The sequence below is a fragment of the Cetorhinus maximus genome, chromosome 16 (assembly GCF_964194155.1).
Source record: "Cetorhinus maximus chromosome 16, sCetMax3.hap1.1, whole genome shotgun sequence".
Lineage (NCBI taxonomy): Eukaryota > Metazoa > Chordata > Chondrichthyes > Lamniformes > Cetorhinidae > Cetorhinus > Cetorhinus maximus.
The window spans coordinates 58,243,037-58,266,712 of NC_135894.1; the positions used below are offsets into that span (position 1 = coordinate 58,243,037).

Below are 23,676 nucleotides of genomic sequence, written 5' to 3' on the forward strand. Positions count from 1 at the left end.
AAGGCAAGAAGACTGCAGCCCCCAGGTTTACTGACGCATCCCTCAAGCACCTTTTTGATGCAGTGGAGGCCTGCTGTGATGTCCTCTACCCATGCTCTGGCCACAGCAGGAGCAGCAACATTACCACTCCGGCTTGGTAGGCAATGGTAGTGGAGAGCAGTGCCAGTGCTGCACAGAAGAGGTTGACCATCCAATACAGATAGAGAATGAATGATCTCATCCATGCCCCAAAGGTAAGGCAATCATCTCATCACTCTCACACGCTCAAGCCCATCACACATTCACTGGGATCTCACTCACTGTCAGCTCAAAGGACATCACCACCACTCTCTCACACACATACCCTCATATCTCCATCTGGCCTCTTCTGCTCTGGAGATTGCCACCTCAGCCCTCACCATCTTGAGGCCACTTGCACAGATCAACTTGTGCCCACACACACAACCTAGGATACCTTCCTTCCTTAGTACAGCCCTCACCCTGCAGCCTCTTCCCTTGCCTGAGGCCACTTCTTCCCCTTACCCAAGCAAGCCCTAGCCCTGCAGCCATACAAAGCCACCTTATGGTTGGTCTGGTAGGTAGAGACCTGCCTGTCAGCCCCCCCAAAAGTGCTGTGGTGCTGTCTGCAAACCTTGGCGCTGATGACTGCGAGTGTTGCCCGAAGCAAGACAGCCAGATAAACCTCGAAATCCCGAGCGAAGTGTAGCTCGCCAGGTGCACCTCGGTATGTGCAGTTGTGAAACACATCAGCGTGCAATCACCCTGATATGGGTGGATGATCCAGCATGGGGGGGATGAGTCCAGCGGGCTAGCCTTATGAGAATGATATGCAAATGTATTACAAAGAGGTTCCCGACATCTGATGGTGGGAAACATGGCCTGTCATCGACAGGCTGAGTGGATGTCATGAAACCAAATTTTGGCCTTCTCGCCATATTGGCAGCTCACGCCGCTGAGCATGCCCAAAGCCAGTGGGCACGAACAATTCTGCCCATAGTTTCTTCTCTCCTTTACACACTTGGCACTGCTGCAAGCCTCACACCCACAACTCACATCTTGCACACACTGTCAGTTATTCAACCATGTCACCACAGAAACTGACTGCACCAGACTCACTGACACACTTGCAGGACAAGTTGGTGCACAGAGGCGGCAAGAGGTAAATGGCATGTGCTTTTTTTTATTCATTCACGGGGTGTGGGCTTCACTGGCCAGGCCAGCATTTATTGCCCATCCTTAGTTGCCCTTGAGAAGGTGGTGGTGAGCTGCTTTCTTGAACTGCTGCAGTCCATGTGGTGTAGGTACACCCATAGTGCTGTTAGGAAAGGAGTTCCAGGATTTTGACCCAGCGACAGTGAAGGAACGGCGATATATTTCCAAGTCAGGATGGTGAGTGACTTGGAGGGGAACTTCCAGGTGGTGGTGTTCCCATCTATCTGCTGCCCTTGTCCTTCTAGATGGTAGTGGTTGTGGGTTTGGATGGTGCTTTCGAGGGTGAATTCCTGCAGCGCAACTTGTAGATGGTACACACTGCTGCTACTGTGCATCCATGGTGGAACGAGTGAATGTTTGTAGATGTGGTGCCAATCAAGAGGGCTGCTTGTCCTGGATGGTGTCAAGCTTCTTGAGTGTTGTAGAAGCTGCACTCATCCAGGCAAGTGGAGAGTATTCTGTCATACTCCTGACTTGTGCCTTATTGATGGTGGACAGACTTTGCGAATTCAGGAGGTGAGTTACTCATCACAGGATTCCTAGCTTCTGATCTGCTCTTGTAGTCACAGTATTTATACGGCTGGTCCAGTTCAGTTTCTGGTCAATGGTAACCCCCAGGATGCTGGTAGTGGGGGATTCAGCAATGGTAATGCTATTCAACATCAAGGGGTAATGTTTGGATTCTCCCTTGTTGGAGATGGTCATTGCCTGCCACTTGTGTGGTGCGACTGTTACTTGCCACTTGTCAGCACAAGCCTAGATATTGTCCGGGTCTTTCTGTATTTGGACATCTACTGCTTCCGTATCTGAGGAGTTGCAAATGGTGCAATAATTGTGCAATCATCAGCGAACATCCCCACTTCAGACCTTATGATGGAGGGAAGGTCATTGATGAAGCAGCTGAAGATGGTTGGGCTGAGGACACTACCCTGAGGAACTTAGGGTCTTTACTCAATGGAAGAGACAGTGCTGGCTATCATTGGCGCAGTCATCGTTGAGGCCTAGGCCAAGACCATGGCTTTGGCTAATGGCAGGGCTGAAATGAACGAAGGTGATCATATCGTCATACCGAATCTTCTTCCTTATGTTCCACCTCGCACTCATCCGAAAACACTGTTCCGATTTACAAGCTTCAGATGGTCTAAGAATGAACCTCTTGCTTTCCACCTGACCTCACACAACCCTACCATTGTGCCTTTCTCTTTTCAGATACCCAGGAATTGCAACCTAGCCAACCAGTAGTGGAAAAGGAAGAATTGGAAGAGCAGGAATACAGTAAAAAATTAACACCTGCATAGCTTTAACGATAGTTTTGAGATGGGATCTGCATGTGGTGAAACATTGGGCACTAGTATCCTGCAGTTAGAGCAGTGTCCAAGCGTAGCACAGCTAATAGCTTGCCAGAGGGCTCTAAAGAAAGTTCATGGGATTCAAAAGAACACTTTATCAGGACAGCCTACAGGAGATAACCAATGGATATGCAATCTAAGTATGTGTGGCAACAAAAAACAACTTGCATTTACATAATGCTTTCCACAACCAGCAGGCATCTCAAAGTACTTTACAGCCAATGAAGTACTTTTAAAGTGAAATCACTTTTGCAATGTAATGAAACAAGCTGACCTTACATTACAGATTTCTTCATTTCCACTGCAGCACGGAAAGCAGGTACAAAGGGAATGTACAACGGCGAATAGTTGACTTTTGTATAGAATAAGGGATAGTTTGACTTATAAATTTAGCTCAGATTGTTTATTTTGTGTTGGTTTTTATTTTTGCAGTGCAACCATGCAGGCATTGTGCTGGCCACTAACAGAGAGAAAGTAAGATGTGGGACTGTTGGTAAATGGGGAATTGGGACTGGTTACTGATATCACAGTCAGATGAGTTGATCGTGGACAGCCCAGTTAGAAAGGCTGTGTTGGTTGCATTGACCTTTCTCTTCCCCCTCCTCCTCCTTTTCCAACTAGCTGAGAAGCAGGAGAAGTGTTTAAGATCATACGACGACAAGAAATTGGAGCAGGAGTAGGCCATTGAGCCCACTGAGCCTGCTCCGCCATTCAATAAGATCATGTTTGATCTGACTGTGGCCTTTATGGCACCATATAACCTGCCCCCATAACCCAGCTCCCTTGTCAATCAAAAATCTATCCAAATCAGCTTTGAATATATTCAATGACCCAGCCTTACTGCTCGCTGGAGAAGATAATTCCAAATATTAACCTCTGAGAGAAGAACTTCCTCCTCATCTACATCTTGAATGGGAGACCCCTTATTTTTAAACTGTGCCTCCTAGTTCTAGATAACCCCACGAGATAAAACATCCTACCAGCATCTACCTTGTCAAGTCCTCTCAGAATCTTAAATGTTTCAATAATATCATCTCTCATTCTTCTTAACTTCAATGAGTATAGGCCCAACCTGCTCAATCTCTCCTCATAAGACAAGCCCTTCATCCTAGGAATTAGCCTAGTGAACATTTTCTGAACTGCTTCCAATGCAAGTTTATCCTTCCTTAAGTAAGGAGATCAAAACCTTACACAGTATTCCAGGTGCGAGCTCACCAATGCCCTGTACAGTTGTAGCAAGACTTCCCTTCTTTTATACTATACCCCTCTTGCATCAAAGGCCAACATTTGCCTTCCTAATTACTTGCTGTGCATGCATGCTAACTTTTTGTGATTCATCGACAAAGACACCCAGATCCATCTATACTGCAACATTTTGCAGTCTCTTTCCATTTAAATTATATTCTATTCTTCCTGTCAAAGTGGACAACCTCACATTTTCCCACATTATACACCATCTGCCAAATCTTTGCCAACTCATTTAACCTTAACTCGCTAAATCGATATCTCTTTGCAGACTCTTTATATCCTCTTCACAACTTGCCTTCCTAATTATCTTTGTATCATCAGCAAATTTGACTACAAGACAGTCAGTCCCTTCATCCAAGTCATTAATATAGATCTTAAATAGTTGAGGCCCCAGCGCTGATCCCTGAGGCAACTGAAAATGACCCATTTACCCCAATTTTGTTAGATAACCAATCCTCTATCCATGCTAATATTTCACCCCGCAACACCATGAGCTCTTATCTTCTGTAGCAACCACTTATGTTGCACCTTATTGAATGCCTTTTGGAAATCCAAATAAATTACATCTACTGGTTCCCCTTTATCAACCCTACCCTAGTATAGTTGATCGCAACGGCAATGCCCTCATGATGGTGAGGTTGTGCAGCATGTAGCAGACCACAATGAATCTTGACACCCACTCTGCAGAGTACTGCAGGGCTCCTCCAGAGCAGGTTAAGCAGTGGAAGTGTTGTTTCAGTGCACCAATAATCTATTTGATCACATTTCCTGTGACAGCATGGCTCTCATTTTATGAATAGGTTGTACACTGGACTCATGAGCCATGTTGTCAAAGGATAGCTCCTGATGGCCTACATCCTAGGGTTCTGAGAGAGATAGCTGCAGAGATCGTGGATGCATTGGCTTTGATTTTCCAAAATTCCCTAGGTTCGAGAATGGCCCCAGCAGATTGGATGTTAGCAAATGTAACACTGCTATTCAGGGAAAAACAGGGAACTGCAGACCAGTTGGCCTAATATAAGTTGCCGGAATAGTGCTGGAATCAAACCATTATCATAAACATTAAACATAATCTAAATTATTAAGCAAGTCTTAACAATGAAGTTAGAAAATCATAGTTTGAATAGGTCAATATGTTTTTATGAAAGGGAAATCATGTTTGGCAAGTTTGTTTGTTTTTTGAGGATGTAACTAGTAGGGTAGATAAAGGAGAACCAGTACATCTTGTGTACTTGGATTTCCAAAAGACATTTGAGAAAAAGCCACACAAAAGGTTAATACGCAAGATAAGGGCTCATGGAGCTGGGGGTAATATAATAGCATGGAAAGAGGATTGGTTAATGGACAGGAAGCAAAGAGTAGGGATACATGGGGCATTTTCAAGTTGGCAGGCTGTGACGAGCGGAGTGCCTCAAGAATCAGTGCTGGGGCCTCAGATACTTACAATCTATATGAATGACTTAAATGAAGAGACTGAGAGTAATGTATCTAAATTTGCTGATGAGACAAAGCTAGATGGGAATGTAAACTATGAGAAGAACACAAATAGGCTGCAAAGAGTTATAGGCTGTATAGGTGAGTGGGCAACAAGGTGGCCACGTTGCCTCCACTCTGTGCTCCCAAAAGGAAAAGTCTTAGGGCACAATAATCAATTGGGTGGAATTTTGTGGAGGCGAGGCAGTCTTGGCCACCAGCTGGACAGCCAGTGAGAGGGGAGGACCCACCATCCGTTGTCAAACAAAAAAGTTAAAGGTAGTATCAAACTTAAAGAAAAAGCATACAAAAATATGGATGAGAGATTGGAAGATCGGATGGAATATTAAAAAGCAAAGAATGACTGATAAATTGATAAAGAGGAAAATTTAGAGTACGAGAAAAAACTAGCTAGAAATATAAGAGCTTCTATAGATATTTAAAAAAGAAGTTAACAAAGTAAGCATTGGTCCTATGGAAATTGTGTCTGGGGAATTCATAAGGGAAGATAAGGAGGTGGCAGGTGAATTGAACAGACATCAGTCTTCACTACAGAGGATACAAGTAACATCTGGAAATAGCTGTAAAACAGGAAATGGAAGGGGGGAGGAACTCAGGAAAATTACTATCACCAAGGAAGTGGTATTGAGCAAACTGTAGGAACTGCAGGCTGACAAGTTGCCGGGTCCTGATGGATTTCATTCTAGGGTCTTAAAAGAAGTGGCTAGTGAGATAGTTGGTGAGTTGGTTTTAATTTTCCAAAATTCCCTGGATTTGGGGAAGGTTCCATTAGGTTGGAAAATAGCGAATATAACTCCTTTATTCAAAAAGGAGACAGAAAGCAGGAAACCACAGGCCAGTTAGCATAACATCTTTCATAAAGAAAATGTTAGAAGCTATTATTAAAGACATTATAGCAGGGCACTTGGAAAAATTCAAGACAATCAAGCAGAGTCAACATGGTTTTGTGAAAGAGAATTCTTGTTTGACTAATTTATTGGAGTTCTTTGAAGAAGTGTGCTGTGGATGAAGGGAAACTGGTGGATGTATTGCACTTAGATTTCCAGAAGGAATTTAATAAGGTTCCAACTCAAAGGTTAATGCAGAAAATAAAAGCTCACAGTATAGTGGGTGACATATTGGCATGGGTAGAAAATTGGTTAGCTAACAGGAAACAGAAGGTAGGCATAAATGGCTCATTTTCTGGTTGGCAAAATGGAATGAGTGGTGTGCCACAGGGATTAGTGCTGGAGCCTCAACTTTTTGCAATTCATATAAATGACTTGGATGAAGGGACTGAAGGTACGGTTGCTAAATTTGCTGATGACACAAAGATAGGTAAGAAAGTTAAGTTGTGAAGAGGACATAAAAAGGCTACAAAGGGATATAGATAAATAAAGTGTGTAGGCAAAGATCTGGAAAATGGAGTACAATGTGGGAAAATGTGAAATTGTCCATTTTGGCAGGAAGAATAAAAAAGCTCATTATCTAAATGGTGAGAGATTTCAGATCTCTGAGATGCAGAGGGATTTGGGTGTCCTAGTGCATGATTCGCAAATGGTTAGAATATCGGTACAGCAAGTAATTAGGAATGTTATTATTATATTATATTATTAGTAATAGAATGTTATCATTTACTGCAAGGTGAATTGAATACACAAATAGAGAGGTTATGCTTCAGTTATACAGGGCATTGGTAAGACGACATCTGGAGTATTGTGTACAATATCTGTCTTCTTAGTTAAGGAAGGACATAAATGCATTGGAAGAAGTTCAGAAAAGGTTTACTAGACTATAACTGGACTGGCTGGTTGTCTTATGAGGATAGGTTGGACAGACTAGGCTTGTATCCATTGGAGTTTAGAAGAGTAAGAGGCAACTTGATTGAAACATATAAGGTCCTGAAGGGTCTTAGCAGGGTGGATGTGGAGAGGATGTTTCCCCTTGTGGGAGAATCTGAACCAGGGGTCACCATTTAAAAATAAGGGGTCGCCCATTTAAGACAGAGTTGAGGAGAACATTTTTCTCTCACAGGGTGATGAGTCTTTGGAACCCTCTTCTCCACAAAGCAGTGGAAGCAGAGCCTTTAAATATTCTTAAAGCAGAGGTAGATAAATTCTTGATAAGAAAGGGGGTGAAAGGTTATCAGGAGTAGGCAGGAATGCAAAGTCGAGGTTACAATCAGATCAGCCATGATCTTATTGAATAGCGGATCAGGCTCAAGGAGCCTAGTGGCTTATTCCTGCTCCTAGTATGTACGTTTGTAAGAGAGCATCCTGTTGCCTCTTGCAGGGCAGGCCCGACACTTCTTGTTCTATTTGCGCATTTCACAGGTCAGTGGCTGTCCGCCCCTCCCCCACCCCGGAGACAGAGGTTCTATCCGCTGAGAGCTACTGGCCAATCAAAAGCCAGCAGCTCCATTGAACGCCAGTGCCACTGAAGAGGTAGTGACTACTGCCACTATAATGCCCACTTGAGGCCTAGGATCAACACTGGATCCCAGGCCAGAGGCGAGTGATGGCAGGAGAGGGGTTGCAGGGTGGGAGTTGTGGGGAGGATGGTAGACAACAAGGGCAGGCTTTTAGTGGGCCACCCTTCCTGATACCGGGTCCCTCGATCAGGCACCGAATGCCTTTGAACGAGGGACCACCTCTTTCGCTTGTAAGTAACCCCACTGGATTTGCTTGTTATGCTCCTCACATGGCAAGTTCCCTGCCCACTTTTGGGTTAATGCCAGAGGCAGTGGGATGAGGCCCTTAAGTGGGCATTAATTTCACACTTAAGGGCCTGAATTGGAAGCCATCAAGGGCCTTCCTGCCACAGACTTAATCAGTATGGAGGAGGGAAGGTGCCGAGGTCTCCACCCACCACCATCACGCCTGATTAAATGCACCCCCCACCATCAAACTCACCTTGGGGAAGGGCACAATATTCTGCCCAATTAATAAGAAATATGAGAGAAGCTAAATTGTACAGATTGGATATTTCAAGGCATCAAAGGTATCTATTATTTCCATTCATATTGCAAAGTACTATTCACCTCAGGATTCACAGCCCAAATTGAATTAGACCTGACATTAATCCATTCCAAAATTAATAGTATATATATTTTCCATTATGAACATTTTACAATTACATAATTGCATAAGAAGTTAACATTGCTGAATAAGAATGGAACTATCTAGCACATAATCCATAGAATCTCTTTTTAATCAAATTCCTGCACTCAAAAATGTAGCAGTTGAAAAATAAGAAAATGTTAACTGAATCAGGAAATGTTAATCTATGCTAACTGCAAGATGCAAGATAATAATAATAATACCTGTTTTTTGTCTGTCCTGACTGATTTCATTGGTCAGTTTCAGGTCTGTTGGTTGGTTTATTTGGTTGGCAGTGCCTGGATTATATGGGTACACATAAGGCACACAGAGGATTGGAGTGCATGATGCACATGCAGCTGTCAATGTTTGGTGGCAGTGGCAGCTGTCAGTTGAGGGGGATTGGTGGAGAACAAAAACAGTGAAAGGTAAAGGGAGCCCAACAACAAAATTGCCCTGGCTGAAGAGATTGTTTCTGTGAGGGGTGAGATGGGATTGATGGGAGTGATGGGGTTGGCAAGAGTGGGACGGGTTAGCATGGGACAGATGGTGGGAATGGGATGGTATGAGAGGGACGGCAGGGGAGAGGTGGATGAGATGATGGAATTGATTAGGTGTGGTAAAATGGCAGGGGTAGTTATTTGATGCAACTTTTACTCAAAAGCAATTCTTTGTGCTTAAAAACTAAAATTCACGAGATTTGAATAAGTTTGAGAAAAGTTGTCAGGTGAATTAAAAGAGTAAATCAGCAATGATTGTATAAACGAAGAAGGCGATAACTGTCTATACCATCCAGAGTTTCTACACAGTCTAACTACAATGGGCATGCCACCCACAAACAAGAAACAGTTATAATGTTGCTATGTAGTTAAAATCCTAAACAATAACTTTTTCATTGAACAAGGTTGGTAGTTACAGACATCTGACAGCAGCTGTGGAGAGAAAGACAGAGTTAACTTTTCGAGTCAGTACGACTCTTCTTAGAGCTTTTCAGAGTCATACGGTCTCGAAACGTTAACCCTGTCTTTCTCTCCACAGCTGCTGTCAGACCTGTTGATTTTTTCCAGCATTTTTTGTTTTGTTTCAGATTTCCAGCATCTGCAGAATTTTGCCTTTATATTATGGTAGTTATGTAGCTGTTTTCTTCGATGGTAGATGCTGAAATTATATCAGGCATATTTCAAGGAAATATAGAGGCACAAATCCTCTGATCTTTGTATCATCAGACACTTGCACGCAGGATCCTATGGAAGTCCTGATGTGCTGACCTATGTGGGAATTGCCTGGAAAGTTTTAACTTGCTATGGATTCCCCTGCTCCGCAGGAATCCCCTGCACAAATGTCTCCGACTTGGGACAATTCCGATTAACTTACCTGAGTAGTTGCCCAGGAATAGTTAGACAAATTAAAACCTCGTCTAATTCCTGGGTAACTACAGAACTGACTCCACCCCCAATCACTCACAATGACCCTCGACTACCCAAGACACAACTACCAGCTCACCCACCTGCCACTTCACCCACCTAGCAACTCACCCAGCTACCACTTCACCCACCTGCCACCCTACTCACCCGCCATCCTATCCACCTACAACCTCAACTGTCTGCCACTTCATCCGCCTGCCACCCTAAACACACGCTACCTCACCCATCTTCCACACTTCACACCTGCCACATCACCCAACTGCCATCTCACCCATCTACCACCATACCCATTTGCCATCCTACCCACCTACCACCTCACCCATCTACCCCCTATCCACTTACCTACCTCATCCACTCACCTCACCCGCTTACTCACCTCACCCACCCTAGCCACGTCCCCACCCTAACCACTTACCTACTCACCCTACCCATTCACTCAGTCATCCACTCATCCATTTGCCCATTTACTAACATTCAAGCTGGATTAAACCTTACCATAGGGCAGCTAGTCCTGTCTTCCCCCTGACGTTTCTCTCCTGTGATGGAGCTCTCTGAGGGATGTTCTGCTCTGCATTTTTGGGAAAGCAAGGCTCGGATAGTGCCAGAAGAAATGTGAAGCAACATTGAATGGGGGAATATTTGAGCAGAGCAGCAATCTGACGATGATTGCTGTTCCTCCGAAAATCCAGGCCAGAGTGTTTATTCCTCGAATAAAACTGAACCCATCAGATATATACCTGCTTTTTCAACTCAGAAGAAAACAGTTCCCAGTTTAGTCATATTCTAAGACAAGAAATAAGTCACATGACTAGGCTCTTGACACAATTTGTATTTATATTCCTAGACCTGTTTTTACAGACAGTCAGCTTTATGTAACTTTGTTTCAAGATGTTTTGATTCTATTAAAGTCTTTGGTGAAATAGTAACTGGAAATCCTGTATTTAAAGAAGGAATGTTGCAATAAAGATACTTGCTTGTTTGCAAATGTTTTGCGTGTTTCTGCTAATTTAATAAGAATGCTGCTTCTGATCATGAAACCATCTTTTATTTTCCCCCAATATTGACCTCTCACATAAAGTAGTGGCCTTCATTTTCTACGTAATAAATTAGCCCCCAGCAAATTTACTCAAGTGTCCAACTGTGTGTTCTGCCTATCTGTCGGATGCTGATAGACCTGGGATCCAATATTCTTTCCATTTTCGCTCTCCAGTAAAGGATGGTAAGGGAATGTTACTTGGAGGCAAGGTAATCCTAGCTTGTGGGAATTCCATGGCCTAATTTTATCTGTGCAGTGAGTTTCCATGGAACATATGATGAAAGAGCCCGAGTAAAATATAACTGTCCAATAGAATTTTTATTGATCCCAGATTTTCCTTTCTTTCTAAGGGGAAATGCCTGACCTCTACTTGGCAACTTCCATGTGTGACATGACCAAAATGAAGCACTTGCTGTAAGCAAAATACATCTACTGCATCGAAAGATATCTATTGCATTAAAGGTAATAAAGAACTTTCAATTATATTACTTATTTCATGACCACAGGACACCCAAAGCACTTTAAGGGCAATAAAGCACTTTAGTAGGACGCTTACTTTTGTAATGTAGGGAAAAGTGATGGACAAATTTGTGTACAGCAAGTTCGCACAAACAAAAATGATATAAATGACCTGATGGTCTCTTTTAGTGATGGCGGTTGAGAGGTAAATTTACTACCATGATTCCAATGCTGTTCTTTAAACAGTGCATGGGATTCTTCCACATCCATGTAATCAGGCATGCAGTTTCACATTTCACCTGAAAGAGGTCATCTCTGATAGTGCGGCCTGAAGTATAATATTGGATTATGTGCTCAAGTCTCTGGAGTGGGGATTGAACCCATGACCTTCTGACTCTGAAGTGACAGTGCTATCACTGAGCAAAGCTGGAGTTCTTTTCTGGACATTTTTGCTTGCGCCATTGTTTGCAGATAATAGTGTTGAAAGAGTCCCTTGGGAATCTGATGCAAACCCCCCCACTCACCATCATTGTTGGCTTTAGAAGTAGAAAGCACAATGCTGGAAAGTGCAACAAACAGTGACAAAACTAGAGGTCATCAATATATGATAGTCACCAAGAAATCCAATAGGGAATTCAGAAGAATCATCCTTATCCAAAGAGTGGTGAAAATGTGGAACTTGCTACCACAGGGAGTGGTTGAATAGTACAGATGCACTCAGGGGGAAGCTCTAAAGGCAAATGAGGGAGAAGGCAGTTACAATGATAGATTTAGATGAGGAAAGATGGGAGGAGGTTCCGCAGGAGCATAAACACCAGCGTGGACAAGTTGGGTTAAATGACCTGTTTCCGCTGCCATATATCCTATGTAAAAATCTCCGGGGTTTGGGTGGTTGCAGGAAAAACCTAGGAGATCATTTTTTTCTTCCACACTGCTCACATTCTTGTTCATAAATCTCTAAATCCACCACCATGAAAAATATACTTGTGTAATTCAGTTATTTTCCCGCAACACAACAGGTACAATATTGGGTATAGCCGCAAAATAAAACTGTTTCGCTGTACTTCCACTGTAACCACCTCTCATATGTCACAGGTTTTCAGATCTGACAGAATAATCAAGCTGAATTTCAGAATACAATCCCAAAACATTGTTAAAAATGCTGAAATCCAACAGAATAAAATTGGAATTCACCTTATTCAGTCAACTCTAAAGAACGGCCTTAGTCATAGCCCATTATTCATGGTTATTCTTCAATTTTGCATCATTTTTGAATTTTCAGTTTTTTGGGGGAACCTTTTTGAGCTGTTCACAGTTTGGTGCATATGTGTAAGCTGGGCCTAATTGAATCAGTGCACAGTTTAAATCTCAATTTTACAGCAAAAAGAAGCATGTACGTCTAGGTAGACCTCCATCAGTCAGAGGTTTAAGAAAATAAACCCTTCTCTAATAAATGCCACAATCAATTCAGAAATGTCACTGTCGCATCCTGATTAATTTTGAGTAAATCCTCCAAGGTGGTAGTGGGAGAAAAGCAGAATGAGACATGATTAAATGCCCAGAACGTGTGTATAAGTGGAGACAGAGCTACAGAAAATGAAAAGGCTGATACTGTTCAAGTGCCTAAATGTTTAGGAACATAAAAAAATGGGAAGGAGAAAAGTACAGATAGTTTGTCTCATCATTCAGATCCTATTTCAGGTCTTCCCCAAGCTGTTTGTCTTTTCTCTTCTGCAACAAACAGAAAGTATGCTACAATCTTAATGTTATATCTGATGATACCCTACAACCTTAGACACTGAAAGCAGACTATAAATTGAAACTAATCATGACAGAGTAGAACACAAATAATAGGGGTTAACTGTTAGCATGAGCTGGAATGCACAAGGTGATACAGAATCACAGAGTGCAGAAGAGGCCCTTCGGCCCATCGAGTCTGCACTGACACGTGAGAAACACCTGACCTACCTACCCAATCCCATTTACCAGCACTTGGCCCATAGCCTTGAATGTTATGACGTGCCAAGTGCTCATCCAAGTACTTTTTAAAGGATGTAAGGCAACCAGTTTCCACCACCCTCCCAGGCAGTGCATTCCAGACCGTCACCATCCTCTGGGTGAAAAAGTTTTTCCTCACATCCCCCTTAAACCTCCTGCCCCTCACCTTGAACTTATGTCCCCTTGTGACTGACCCTTCAACTAAGGGGAACAGCTGCTCCCTATCCACCCTGTCCATGCCCCTCATAATCTTGTACACCTCAATCAGGTCACCCCTCAGTCTTCTCTGCTGCAATGAAAACAACCCAAGTCTATCCAACCTCTCTTCATAACTTAAATGTTTCATCCCAGGCAACATCCTGCTGAATCTCCTCTGCACCCCCTCCAGTGCAATCACATTCTTCCTACAATGTGACGACCAGAACTGCACACAGTACTCCAGCTGTGGCCTCACCAAGGTTCTATACAACTCCAACATGACCTCCCTACTTTTGTAATCTATGCCTCGATTGATAAAGACAAGTGTCCCATATGCCTTTTTCACCACCTCACTAACATGCCCCTCTGCCTTCAGAGATCTATGGACACACACGCCAAGGTCCCTTTATTCCTCAGAACTTCCTGGTGTTATGCCGTTCATTGAATACTTCCTTGTCAAATTACTCCTTCCAAAGTGTATCACCTCACACTTTTCAGGGTTAAATTCCATCTGCCACTTATCTGCCCATTTGACCATCCTGTCTATATCTTCTTGTAACCCAAGACACTCAACCTCACTGTTAACCGCCCGGCCAATCTTTGTGTCATCCATGAGGCACAAGTGCGTAGGAGTGGTTGGTAATGGCAGAGGAGGAGGAATCTACCATCTCAGAAGCCTTAGTTCATAGAACTCCATAGATTTCTGTAGTGGAGGACCCAACCCCCCCACCCACCATCCTCGCACCAGGGCCTAATGGCAGTGTGTTTTTTTCTATAGAATATCAGATAACTGCCACTGAACAAGAACCACTTGCATTTATATAGCGCTTTTGATGTATTAAAACATTCCAAGTGATGGCCAAACAACACTGAACACCAAGCCCCATAAGGACTTTGATCAAAGAGGAAGGTTTTAAGAGAGTCTTAAAAGAAGGAGAGGGAGAGCTGGAGAGGTTTAGGAAGGGAATTCCAGATCTTAGGGTCTTAGTACTTTGTGTTGTCTGGTGATAATGAAAAGTACTATATAAATGCAAGTCTTTCTTTCCTCTTTCTTTTACTACAAAGGCCATATTTGAAAGTTAAGTGAAGGTAACCTGTATGAGAGCTTACCAAATGATTCTTGCGGCTGGCATCAGGCTCTATTTTGCAGCTTCTTCAAGCACCTTTTTGTGGATCTTTTGATGAGCCTAGGGCTCTTCCCCTCAGTGGCCTCTATGTTGGTTCTTTGCAGGCCAATCCTGGAAACCTTAGTTGTTTATAATATAGGAAACGCAGCAGCCAATTTCCCACAAAAAGCAATGTGAGATTGAGCAGATAATCTATTTTCGTGATGTTGATTAAGGGATAAATATTAGCCAGGACAGCAGGAATAACTCCCCTTCTCTTCAAAACAGCACCACGGGATCTCTTACAAACTTATGAGAAGGTAGACAGTGCTGCAACAATACTGCACTGGAATGTCAGCCTTGATCTTTGTGCTCAAATCCTGAAGTGGGGCTTGAACCCAGGGGCCTTCTGACTTAAAGTCAAATGTTCTACCAACTAAGCCACAGCTGACCAGGACAGCAAAATGTAATTCCTGATGGTCACATTTAAATTGAAAGACAATGGACTTAAAATTAAATATCAGAAAGATAAAACTCTTCTTTCCATGAGAATATACAATAAAAAAAACAGTATACAATAATATTATGATTGGATTAAACTCTGTATGTTAATGCCTACTGTAATTTTGGGAAACATTTGCATCTATTTGAGTAAAACGGTTTAGTTATTATGTTTTGTAGTTATGTGTTGGATTGCTACTGAAAGTTATGGCATTATCTACAGCACATTACATGGGTCTCAATGTAAAATTAGGGTAATTGTTGTTTTATATATATCTATATGTTTACATATATATATTATATAGCCACATATTAAATACTTCTCCAGCAGTGTCATTGTTTTATGTAACAAGGTTATTTTACTTGAGTGTGATTGTTCATATGATACATTAAATTATGGATAGTTGGCAGTACTATGAATGTAATTTCTTCTGATTCAGATGACATCATAAGCTGTGAAAGCAAAGCACAAGTGACTGATGATCACCATCTGAACCCGGAGATTAAATTACAACTCCTCCTCATTTATCATTTAGAATTGTTTCATAAAATCTACTGTAGCCTTAGGAAAATGAAGATGGTGTTGAAGTCACACTGTGCACCGTGAGGTACAATGGCAATGTCTCCCCTATGAAAGGAAAGAAAGATATTTTCTCTGATCTCTGTGCAGTGCCATAGGAAGTTCACTCAAGCAGCCACTTGACCAGATAGTGAGTGTTGGTAGCTATACATTCATGGGAAGCACCACAGATACTGTCCTCATTTAATCACCTCAGGTGTACTTTCCATCAGGATATCACTGGATTATTATGAGAAGCAGGAACTTTGGATTATTTTCCCTAAGACCTACTGTGCTGTGGTTGAGGAGCACACTAGTGCATTTGCCTACTGGGTAATCAGGAGTGCAGTGTTGTAGTTCTGAAGTAGAATTAGATAGGGGTTAAAAGCTTAATGTTTACATGATAAGGTAGTTCCATTTCAGTCTCAATGTTCATTTTCACAATAAATCTCTTAAAAAGGAGAAAGTGAGGGCAAAAGATTTGTCAGACCATGAATATCCATTGTTGCTTTATGAAGCACAACTTGCTGTCCAAATACTACAGTTTTGCATTTAAAAGTCCCAAACGCAGTGAAAGTGCCAGCCGCTGAAAATAACAAATCATTTGCCTACACAGAGATTTTAAAGAAAAATGATATTGATTGAACAGGGAACCAGAGTCTAAATCAAATGCAGCACATGAAGGGTTTTAGATAACACATCATAAAGTAAATCCTTATTGAGCTGCGCCATAAAAATATCATTGTCCCCAAATGCTTCTTTATTGCCTATAAATCTCGTGAGACCTATTACACACATTTCTTTGTTTTGCTCATCATATAATTTTTGGGCTTTGGAAGTTGGCAAAGCTGTGATTGTAACTTTCAGGCTACTAGCTAAATCCAACTGCCACTTCTTACATAATTCTGCATTTTGTTTTGTCGAGGGAGAGAAGAGGAAAAAGTTTCATTTTGTTTTTTGCATCCTGAAAAGTCCTGTATCCGAGCGGAAAGTAAAGCTAATCACCCAAGTGGAATTTCTCTGCATCCCAATGCCACTTAATTACTGACATCAAAAATCACCTGAAATCATCAAAACCAATTTTTTTAAAATTGTACTGAGTTGAAGACATGAGCAGCTTGAACTTTCAAAAGGGGGATTTAATGGCATCAAGCAAAATTCCCCAGTGTGGCATATCAGCACAGCCATTAACCCCTGCACGAGGATAGTACACCGAGTAATTTCACATGAATATTTTAAGTCAGTGTACGACCAGAAGTAATTAAGCTTCATTAGCTGGGATTACCCTGTATAGCAGAGGTTTCAAGCCGCTAGCAGAGAGAAATATTTCAGATGGATATACTAAGCATTTGTACAGTGGTATCTCATAATATTGTTTCAAGGCCATAGTTCCCACCACCAACACCCTCATGCCCCCACCTCCGCCCACCTAGCAACTAGATGATGAAGATGGGCAATGAGTAAAACTGGTCAAAAGTAGGTACTTACATTTGTCGATCAGTGCACATCTTGTTTACGTTTTCCCATTTAGCATCGAGCTGAGCCACTGCGTCCTGTATATGTTCCCCATCTGTATAAGAGACACTCCGTAAAGCCGCGGGTTTCTTGCTGTGAACTGCTTCCACTCGGCCCGAGAGCTTCTCCAAGTTCCTTTTTATGTTCTGAAGTTCAGAAAAGAAATAAAATAAGGTTGGTAGCTTTGGTTGCACAAGGTTGAGGGGGTTTACAATTATTAGAAGCATTTGAATCCTGATTAACAAAAAGGGTATGAAAAATGTTCTCATAATGTTTTTTATTTAAGTGAGTTCAACCTATCAGCAAAAAGTAGGACCATTCCCGCATTGTAAATAAAACAGAATAATTGGAGAACACAGAACCAATTCCTTCCCACTATCCGGAACCAATCTTTACCCATCAGTCAAAGGACAGCACTCCTATGCAGTCCGAAAACTCAGAGTCTAAGGCAGATGTTCCCAAACCGTGGGTCGCGGACGATCGCTTGGGTTATGAGCTCTGAGGTAGCAATGGTGATTATCAAGGGGAGACTTTGGCGGGACTGTCCTGAGATCAGTGTCGAGACTCATACATGTGCATGCCCAATTCTTAGCTTCGAGGCCCCATCAGAGCCTTCAAAATGGTTGTAAGGAAAACCACTGGCCCCCAATCAACAGCCCTCCTCCCACCATCCACTCTCTCACTCTGGGATTGCACCAATTTTCAAGCATTAAGGTGGAGTCACGGTGGGAGAATGTCTGAGAAGCAATGTTCGAAAAAGTAATGTTATCCAAAAACACCATTATGGCCAAAAACAGGAACAAAAATTGTTTCCCCACACACCCAATTTTTCTCTGGTTCAGATTTGTTCCTACAAACCATGAAACAAAATCAGTGTTCCCTTTCTGGTTACAGAATCTGTCAATAAACACTTTCTGATATATTTTTCTTTGGAACATTTCATGTGTACTTTAAAAAATGGGATCATGGGTATATTCTCTACTCCATCTAGTACTGAAAAGGACCAATAGTTCTGGATTCCAGTTGCAGGTATTACTGGTCATTTAACAAAACAGTTCATCAAAAGCAGGTGAAAACCTTGGATACCCGGTTATCATCACTGATCAAAAAATGTGGAATGGGAACTATGTTCTCAAATTTTTATTATGACATGGATTTTATTTTTTTCAGTGTTAATGGAAAAATAATAACTTCAACATTTTCAACAATAATTTGACCACGCTTTACTGATTGAATGTGAAAATTGCTAATCTTACCAACTATGTGGTGGCATATAGGGCTGAATTTTACCAGCCCCCAGGTGGCAGGAATGGTCCGGTCATCTCCAACTGCGTCACCAATGATCTTCTCTCCAACATAAGTGCCTGAAATTTTGCGCTCATCAGGCCCGCACGATTGGTGGGCCCAGAAGTGGACGCGAAATGCTCTTCCACCCACGATCGGCCCCCGACCGCGATCTTACGCTGGCTGACCAATTAACGGCCAGCCAGCGTGAAACACGCCCGGAGAAAGGCTCAGCAATGCCATTGGGGGCAGGAAGACGGTGGGCACTGACATCACCATGGGCATAGGGGTGAGCACTTCAAGAGAGCTTCCTGAAGGCAGGCAGCTGCCTCAGGGAGCTGCAGACCTGCAAACAAGAAAATAAAGCCCAAAAATGGTACAAAAAATGCAGCACAATGATGCACCTGAAAGTAGGCCAGATATTTCTTTTTATTTTAAATCCTAATAGAGATTTCATCCCACCCTTGGATGAGCTTTCTTAAAAAATGCAAAGCCCACCTGGCTGACTGGCCCATCTGCCAATCGTAAGGTTGGACGGGCTACAAAAAAACTGCTGAGAATTGGGATGTTAATGTGCTTAATTGTCCACTTCATTGTTGGTGGGTGCTCTTCCGAATTTTGCACACGCCTGCTGGTGAAATAGCACACTAGTGCGCGATGACATCCGGACGCTCACCCAACATCATCTTGTGCGATTTCATGCCCATTTGGGTCAGGCGTGCTTCCGCCCATGGGACATAAAATTCTGGCCAAGGTTTGAAGTGGGGATGTTCTCTGATGATTGCACAGTGTTCAATTCTATTCACAGCTCCTCAGATAATGAATCAGTCCGTATCCACATCAAGACATGGACAACATTCAGGTTTGAGCTCATAAGTGGCAAGTAACAGTCATGCTACACAGGTGTGAGGTAATGACAATCTCCAACAAGAGACAGTCTAAAAATTTTCTCTCCTTGATATTCAAAGGCATTACCATCAATATCCTGGGGCCATCATTGACCCAAAACTTAACTGGACCAGCCATATAAATGCTGTGGCTACAATAGCAGATCAGAGACTGGGAATTCTGCGGTAGGTGACCCACCTCCTGATTCCCCAAAGCCTGTCCATTATCTACAGGGCACAAGCTAAGAGTTGATGGAGTGCTCCACGCTTGCCCGGATGAGTTCAACTCCAATAACACTTAAGAAGCTCGACACCGTCCACCACCTTAAACTTTCATTCCCTCCCATCACCGGCACACCATAGATGCAGTGTGCAACTCACCAAGACTTCTTCGACAGCGCCTCCCAAACTCGAAAACTCTACCGCCTAGGAGAACAAGGGCAGCAGGCACACCACCACCTGCAAGTTCACCTCATAGTCACACACCACCCTGTCTTGTAATAAATTTTTGTTCCTTCATTATCGCTGGATAAAAATTCTGGAACTCCCCCTCTAACAGTGCTATGGGTATAGCTACATTACACTGACTGCAATGGTTCAAGAAAGTGGCACACCACCACCTTCTCAAGGACAACTAGAGACCGGCAATGAATGTTGGCCTTGCCAGTAATGCTCACATCCCGTGAAAGAATGAAAGAAAATACATACCTGTCTTAAGTATAAATTGAACCTAGTGAAACACTAATACGAAAACTCTTGGCAGAAACACCAGTGAAATTAACTAGAGCCAATTTTAATACCTGATGAGAAACAGATTTGCTTTGCCCATCGAACATCAAGTTGTGCATTTGAACTTAAAATTGGCCTCAAGATATCAATATTTCAGTCATAGAAGGCATGCATGACCAAAAAAAAAGAATGTTGCTGCGAGGATGAGGAGTGTGCTGGGAGAAGGTTGAGCCCCAAACAAAGATCACAGATAAGGACATTTTTCAAAAGCCCTGCCATTTTCTCTCTCAGCCAATGTGACTGGCAAAACCTCTGAGTTATTACCATTGTGAGTAGTAAAAACAAAACTGCATGATGAATAAAGTTGTATGGCCCAAATCACGCACCCCAGTGGCACTGAAGACACAGAAATATAGAAATGCATAGAATTTATCAACATGGAAACAGGCTTCTCGGCCCAACCAGTCCCTGCTAGTATTTACTCACCATGTGAACAAATAGTCCTAATCACATCTATCCACTCTGTTTACATATCCCTTCATTCCCATTTTCTGCATCCATTCAGCCAATCAAATCTTGCCTACTGGCATAGTTGCTGCCTCAAGCACTCAAGTGAATTCCACAGCCTCACTGCGTAAAGAGGCTTCTCTCCCTTTCTGTTCTAACTCTCTTACATTTAACCTTGTCTATGTGGCCTCTTATTCTCGACAACTCAGCTACTGGAATCAGTCTGTTTCTATTTGCCCTGTCCTACCTTTCAGGATGTTGAAACACTTCTATCATGTTACACAATAAACTGCATAATTTTAATGACCTTTTTTTAAGCTTAAGTTTTTTTTTTTCATTTTCCATCACCCCTTGCAATGAATGTTGAGTGGAAAAGGTATGAAGTAATTAACTCCCTAAAGCTACGCAAACCATGCCAAAACTTGAGCACTCAGCATGTTGATGCTAATATTGCAATATAACAGCTACTAAACCTTTGCTAGAATGAAAGCTCTTGAATTTGAATATCTAAGGGGTTTATTTTTGGTGCAGCCAGGAGCCTGATGCATGCAAAGAAAATATAGCGCCAAATGAAATGCTGTAGTTGTAAAAGCTTATTAAAATTGCAAATGAAGTATAAGGGGATCAACAATTTCATGTAGTTCAGCTCTGAAGACGGAAAGTAATGTTCAGAAGAAGTATTATAAATCTGTTTATGACAAATTAATTCCAGTGTAATTATATTAACTTCAAAAAATACTCAAAATACTATACTAATCACAGTGAGTGTACAAGACATGTCTGCAGATTGTAATTTAGATGATTGGGAAGTACTAATACTGAAGGCCATACAAATTAGTTTTTGACGCTTCACTCCAGTAATGGACACTAATAAATTCATCAGGATACAATTATTCTCTTTCTTCTAGCATGGGATCTTCCTTCGTTTGCAGGCAATAGTTTGTTTAATTTCAACAGCAAAGGCAAATGCTGATTTGTATGGCATTCTAGGGTGGATTTTAATGAAATTGTTAGGTGAAAATTTCAAAGGCAAGATGGATTTAATGTCCTTTACACTTCCAATGCCCATAAATCCGCTCTCAGATAACGTAGGTATTTTGCACTATAAGAGTAATTGAGGGATTTTGGAATGACCCAGTGCTGACCACAGGAATGCTCCTTGGTTCCTTGCCTTTATACTTCCCTTTTGGTTGATAGTTAAAGAAAGGCATTGGGGCTGTTTATTTTAACTGTCAGTCACCTCTAAGAAATGACTTTTTTTTCATCCTCTAATTTACAACAAATGAACTAGGACATTTCTTTTGGTGGGCAAACATTCTTATGCCCTTCTGTTACATGTTGTACTATGCCTTAAAGGGGTAGTAACATGTCATCACTAGAAGGGAGGTGTGTCATGCAATCCCTAGTTCCTTGCTTTTAAGCAGAGTACACACACACGCAGCTCTGCTGCTGATATCTTCAAGCTTTCTACCTATGTATAAATGTTCTCATGTGCCTATTCTGAATAAGTGAACCCACAATGTGTTTACTCGATTCCTTATGAACAATTGGTGACTTTATATCATTATAACACAATGTTACATTGCACTGCATTATACCAAATTTAATGACCACAGTAAATGTTAAAATGATAAAATAATGGTATGAAGCCACTCAGTTTCCCTTTGATTCAACTAGAATGCCTTTGCTATAATCCATCCAGGATGGAAAGTCCTGCCTAACTGCACAAGTGAATAAAACACACCAATAACAACAACTTGCATTTATATAGTCTCTTTAGCCTAATAAAATGTCCCATGGTGCTTCAGACAATCATTATAAAGCAAAATTTGACACAGAGCCATGAGAGGAGATATTAAGACAAATCATCAAAACCTTGGTCAAAGAGTAGAGAGACGGAAAGGTTTTGGGGGGCTGGGCAGGGGGGGTTGAATTTCACAGTTTGGCCTTGGCAGCCGAAGGCACAGACACCAATTGTGGAGCAATTAAAATCAGGGATGATCATGAGGACAGAATTTGCAGAGCACAGATATCGCAGAGAGCAATGGGACTGGGGGAGATTACAGAGATTGGGAGAGACAAGGCCATAGTTGGTAAAAACAAAAAACTACTGCGGATGCTGGAAATCCAAAACAAAAACAGAATTACCTGGAAAAACTCAGCAGGTCTGGAGAAGAAAAGAGTCGATGTTTCGAGTCCACATGACCCTTCAACAGAACCATAGGCCATAGTTGGGTTTGAAAACATGGGTGAGAATTTTAAAGTATCCACAGAAGCAGATATCTGTTTTCCTAGATGGCCTCATTATGAATGCTTCCAAGAATGACTAATCCACTTACCTCAGCAGGCAATGTTTACACAGCTGCAGAGGGGAGTGCATGGAAGTCTTGTGGCACAATGGGTAGCATCTCTCCCTCTGAGCCAGAAGACCTGGGTTCGAGTCCAACACTCTGGAATTGCTGACCACAGCATGTGCATTCATGGAATGGCCAAGCAGGTTGGTTGTCAACCTGTAAATCCTTCCAATTACCTATAGCAGGTGATAAGAATGGGAGAGTTTCTTGGTCAGCCAGGACCATGTGGTCGCCACAGCATCCCCACGTTAAAAGGCTCCATGGCAAGCATCCTTGTTACTCTGAGGGACTGCTAGAGAGAGGGGGGTGCCTTGTATACATTTTTTTTTTTGATGTGGTTTGTCAGTGCCTACATGTTTATTTACAAAAGATTAAAAGGTCTAAAGTGGATAAAACTTTTTTGAAATTGAGGCCATGAATGGCTGTGATTGACTGACATTTTTAGGAGTTTATAAGGAGGGAGCTTTTTTCAAAGTGTCTTTTCAAAGTCTCTGCTTATGTTGTCAGTTTCAAGATCATTTCAAAGGCTTGCCAGGCTTGCCAATGGCTCATTAGTTCTGAACATAGTGGATACTGGGAGAGTGGATATGGAGGATACATGGGGAGGGAGCATGGAAGGTTCATTGGAGAAATGGGGGCAAGGAGGGGACATTGGGGTAATAGAACGGATATGGACGGGGCATGGGGGTGGTGGATGGGGTGTTAGCAGGGAATGAAAGTCGAGAGTCTACAGTTATGA

The 23,676-nt window shown here is 42.2% G+C and overlaps 1 protein-coding gene across 6 annotated transcripts in view; it reads right to left on the bottom strand.

The window, feature by feature from the left end:
• The window catches only part of dmd (dystrophin), a 1,945,510-nt gene that overhangs the window by 906,792 nt on the left and 1,015,042 nt on the right, over window positions 1-23,676 (bottom strand). For all 6 annotated transcript variants that reach the window (XM_078559857.1, XM_078559853.1, XM_078559852.1 and 3 more), the window contains exon 42: window positions 17,150-17,322. In XM_078559857.1, the coding sequence (XP_078415983.1) occupies window positions 17,150-17,322 (173 nt within the window). The remainder of the gene's footprint in view (window positions 1-17,149; window positions 17,323-23,676) is intronic.